We start from the raw sequence: 4,112 nt of genomic DNA on the forward strand, positions 1-4,112 counted from the left end.
AACCGGCTTCTGATATTCCGGTGCTAGCTTCTGACCCCCTGCAGAAGACGTTATTCACAACTCGGATGACCCAGAAACTCCTAGCCCAGCCAAGACGACTGACCCGGAGGTTGAAATTGTGAAGAGCCAATATGTTGAACCGGGCCGGCCTACTGCTCTTGCCCAATGCACTGCCAAGGAAGAGTTTGCCCAGCGTCGGAAAGCCAAACAAGACATCACTGATTATTCTCACCTAAGTATTGGTGATATAGTCTCGGGCTATCTGAACCAAGTACACAGTAGTCGTGACCTGGAAATTGACATGGTGAAGCAAATACAACATAAATCTGAGGTATAATTTAAGCTTTTACTCTGAACCTTACTTCCTATACCAGCCCCCATGTCTATTGCTTATGAATGAATATGTTGTAGACTTAATAATCTACTTACTATTAGTTTTGTCCGGTTTAAATTGAATATATTTAACTCGGTGATAGCATGAGACTTTGAATTTGGGTTACACATTAGCCCCCAAGTGTCAAGTGCCTTTACTTGTAAGGTGCTTGAGACTTAATATATATGACTCGGTAAAATAGTTTAAAAAATTCTTTAAGCATACATTAGCCCCAAGTGCCAAGTATCTTTACTTGTAAAGTGTTTGGGACTTGAATGTGATCTTACCATGATTCTTACCATAACATGATGTCAATACAGGCCACCACAAGTCAATTTGAGGCGGAGATTGCTGATCTGAAGAGTTAGTTGAAAACCCAAGAGCTCGAAGCTCAGAAAGCCAACTCCAAGTTTGAATTCAGTGTCTCTGAACAAGAGAAGCTGAAGAAAAAATTTGAATCGGAGAAGAAAACTTGGGTTGATGAGAGGGCTTCACTAGTGACTCGGGCTGAAACAGCAGAGGCATCTCTTGCCGAGGCAACAAATGAGCTGTCCGACTTAAAACGACAGATATCCCAAATGGTCTCAGCCATCTTCAGTAAGTCGCTCGTAAATATTGTAATCTTTCAAGAGTTATCGTAATAGTTACCTCCGTCTTACTATTATACCTGTGAACATACAGGCCCCAGGAGTACCAATCTGAAGGAAAATATGATGATCAAGCTTAAGGCATTGTATACCTTAGTAGAGCAGCTGTACTCCGGGTCACAACGTGCGTTGGCCGTTGTGGCCTTATCAAATACCACTCCTCGGCTCCTACAAGATGTGTTGAGGCATCTTTCGGTGCTAGCTCAACGAATTCAGGACTTAAGGCGGGCATCTGCAAGAGCCGGAGCTGTGGCTGCATTGAGTCAGGCAAGAGCATGGGTGACGGAACTTGACCTTGCTGATCTCTCTCTCGGATATCCAAGCCTTAAGGAGGACAACACTGCTTTTGACGAACAAGACTTCACTGCCTGGGTTAAAGTCGTACGTCCCCTGGCGACTCTCAGTGGGAATGATACTGATCTCACTAAGTATTCGCCGGGTCACGATAGCGAGAACCGGAGAATCCCAAACGCCCCATATGACCAAGTCAGCCTGATCCCTCCAATGCTTAAGCATACCTTTGCCCCTGAAGTGGATCCGGCCAGCTTAATAGATAATGAGGCTGAATTTGAAGCTTTGAGCGGCATTGACTGGGCCTCGTCCACCTTCCAGGACAAAACAAACAAAGGAGAGGCGGGGAAGGATAACCCGGAGTCATCAAGCCAGCCGGAGGAATGAGCCGCCAGCCAGGTTATAACTTTTGCAAAAAACAATGCTTCACTTGTTTAGACTCGGGGAGTCTTGTAATAGGATAGAGAAAACTCCTTAATGCTTGTCATGCTTTATGGTACTGATTGCTTTTGTTAAGACGCCATCACTAAATTCCTCTGGCTTATGTTAATCATCTGTTTCCTTGATATTTTAACTTGCTCTGCTTTATCCTTCACATAAAAACAAGGCAAGGTTTCCTGGGCAGTTCACTGCGCCAGAGGGTTATAGAATATTGATAACCCGGACATGATCAAAAACCACATGTGTAAGCCGGTTCATGATTAGTTAAAATATAATCATAACAGCATACCTGCGACCCTTTTAATAGCCTCTCCGGCTCGTATAAGTTTTTACCTGGAACTTTTTAGAACCTGAGGTAATCAATATAAAACCGGAAGGATCAAGAACCATCTCCTCAAGAAGGTTTCAATGATAGTTAAAGTAATCATACTTATAAGCAATGTTCACAGGCTCCTGATTCGAATACGATCAAAGAACCGTTCCAAAGGGGCTAAGCTAAGATTCGGATACGATCATATAGCCCCCAGTGGCTTTGGCGATGCCGATCAAGTGGGTATCGACAGCTATGTTCTCTTTGGTTCGAATACGACCTATGTTTGAACAGGAAGCCCCCAAGTGAACATAAGAGTTGTTTAATGATGCTGATTCGAATACGATCCACGTCAGACCCAAAGGGGTTAAGTTGTGATTCAAATATGATCAAGAAGCCCCCAAGTGGGTTTGGCAGTATGCCGATCAAGTGGGTATCGACAGCTATGTTCTCTTTGGTTCGAATACGACCAATGTGTGAACAGGAAGCCCCCAAGTGACCATGGCTAGATTCAGATATGATCATAAGCCGGACCAAAGGGAAAGCCAGATTCAGATATGATCCGTCCCCTATTGGCAGTGTCCATCACCTGATAAAGAAGACATGAAACATTCTTTATGGGAAAAAAGGACAGAGGTCCTGCTTTATTGCTTTATATAATATGTACATCATAAAAGGTATCTTAAAAATTGGTAACTTAAGTATAGTAAGGCCGGAGATGAGCTATGTTCCACGGCCGGCGGGTCTCCTTCTCCGATTTAAGTGAGTCCTTGTGCTCTCGAATATCGATGAGATAATATGACCCATTGTGTAGATTCTTGCTGACCACAAAGGGCCCTTCCCAAGGCAGGGATAGCTTGTGCATGTTAGACTGATCCTGGATGAGCCGGAGCACCAAGTCACCTTTCTGAAAGGTTCTGCTCCTAACTAGGCGGCTGTGATAGCAGCGGAGGTCTTGCTGGTAAGTCGCCGAGCGGGCTATTGCCAAGTCTCGATCCTCGTCCAACAAGTCAAGTGCATCCTGACGAGCCTTTTCGTTATCCGCCTCAACGTAAGCCGCCACACGGGGTGAGTCGTGCCGGATGTCACTTGGCAGGACCGCCTGTGCTCCATAAACCATGAAGAAAGGTGTGTACCCAGTAGATCTTTTAGGCGTAGTGTTGATGCTCCATAACACGGAGGGTAACTCCTCCACCCAACAACCGGGAGTACGCTGTAAGGGGACTAAGAGCCGGGGTTTGATACCTTTCAGGATCTCTTGATTAGCTCTCTCTGCTTGACCATTGGATTGAGGATGAGCAACAGTCGAAACATCAAGTCGGATATGTTCTCTTTGACAGAACTCTTCCATGGCACCCTTGGAGAGATTAGTGCCATTATCAGTTATGATGCTATGTGGAAAACCAAAACGAAAGATCACCTTTTTCATGAACTGAACCACCGTGGCTGCATCACATTTACTGACCGGCTCTGCCTCAACCCACTTGGTAAATTTATCCACTGCCACCAATAGATGTGTCTTTTTGTCTTTAGACCTTTTGAAAGGTCCAACCATGTCAAGCCCCCAAACTGCAAACGGCCAAGTGATTGGGATCATCCTCAATTCCTGAGCCGGCACATGAGCTCGTCGTGAGAACTTTTGACAACCATCACATTTACTGACCAGATCCTCCGCATCAGCATGAGCCGTCAGCCAATAGAAACCATGACGGAAAGCCTTGGCTACGAGAGATTTTGACCTGGCATGATGGCCACAATCTCCTTCATGGATCTCACGGAGTATTTCTTGGCCTTCTGTAGGTGACACACAGCGTTGAAACGCCCCCGTGACGCTTAGGTGATGTAACTCGCTGCTAACAATCGTCAAGGATTTGGAGCGCCTGATAATTTGTCTTGCCAAGGTCTCATCCTCAGGCAACTCACCCCGGGTCATATAAGCCAAGTAGGGCACTGTCCAATCCGGGATAACATGAAGAGCCGCCACCAGTTGTGCCTCCGGGTCTGGTACTGCTAGCTCCTCCTCGGTAGGCACCTTGACAGAAGGGTTATG

The 4,112-nt window shown here is 45.8% G+C and overlaps 1 protein-coding gene across 1 annotated transcript; it reads left to right on the top strand.

The window, feature by feature from the left end:
* Positions 1–709: 709 nt before the first annotated feature.
* LOC123158469 (uncharacterized) lies at positions 710–1,698 on the top strand. The gene is made up of 2 exons (XM_044576449.1): positions 710–970; positions 1,055–1,698. The coding sequence occupies exons 1-2, from the start codon at positions 952–954 to the stop codon at positions 1,696–1,698; spliced, it is 663 nt and encodes a 220-aa protein (XP_044432384.1). The 5' UTR covers positions 710–951.
* The last annotated feature ends 2,414 nt before the right edge of the window (positions 1,699–4,112 follow it).

This window comes from Triticum aestivum, chromosome 7B (assembly GCF_018294505.1).
Source record: "Triticum aestivum cultivar Chinese Spring chromosome 7B, IWGSC CS RefSeq v2.1, whole genome shotgun sequence".
Classification (NCBI taxonomy): domain Eukaryota; kingdom Viridiplantae; phylum Streptophyta; class Magnoliopsida; order Poales; family Poaceae; genus Triticum; species Triticum aestivum.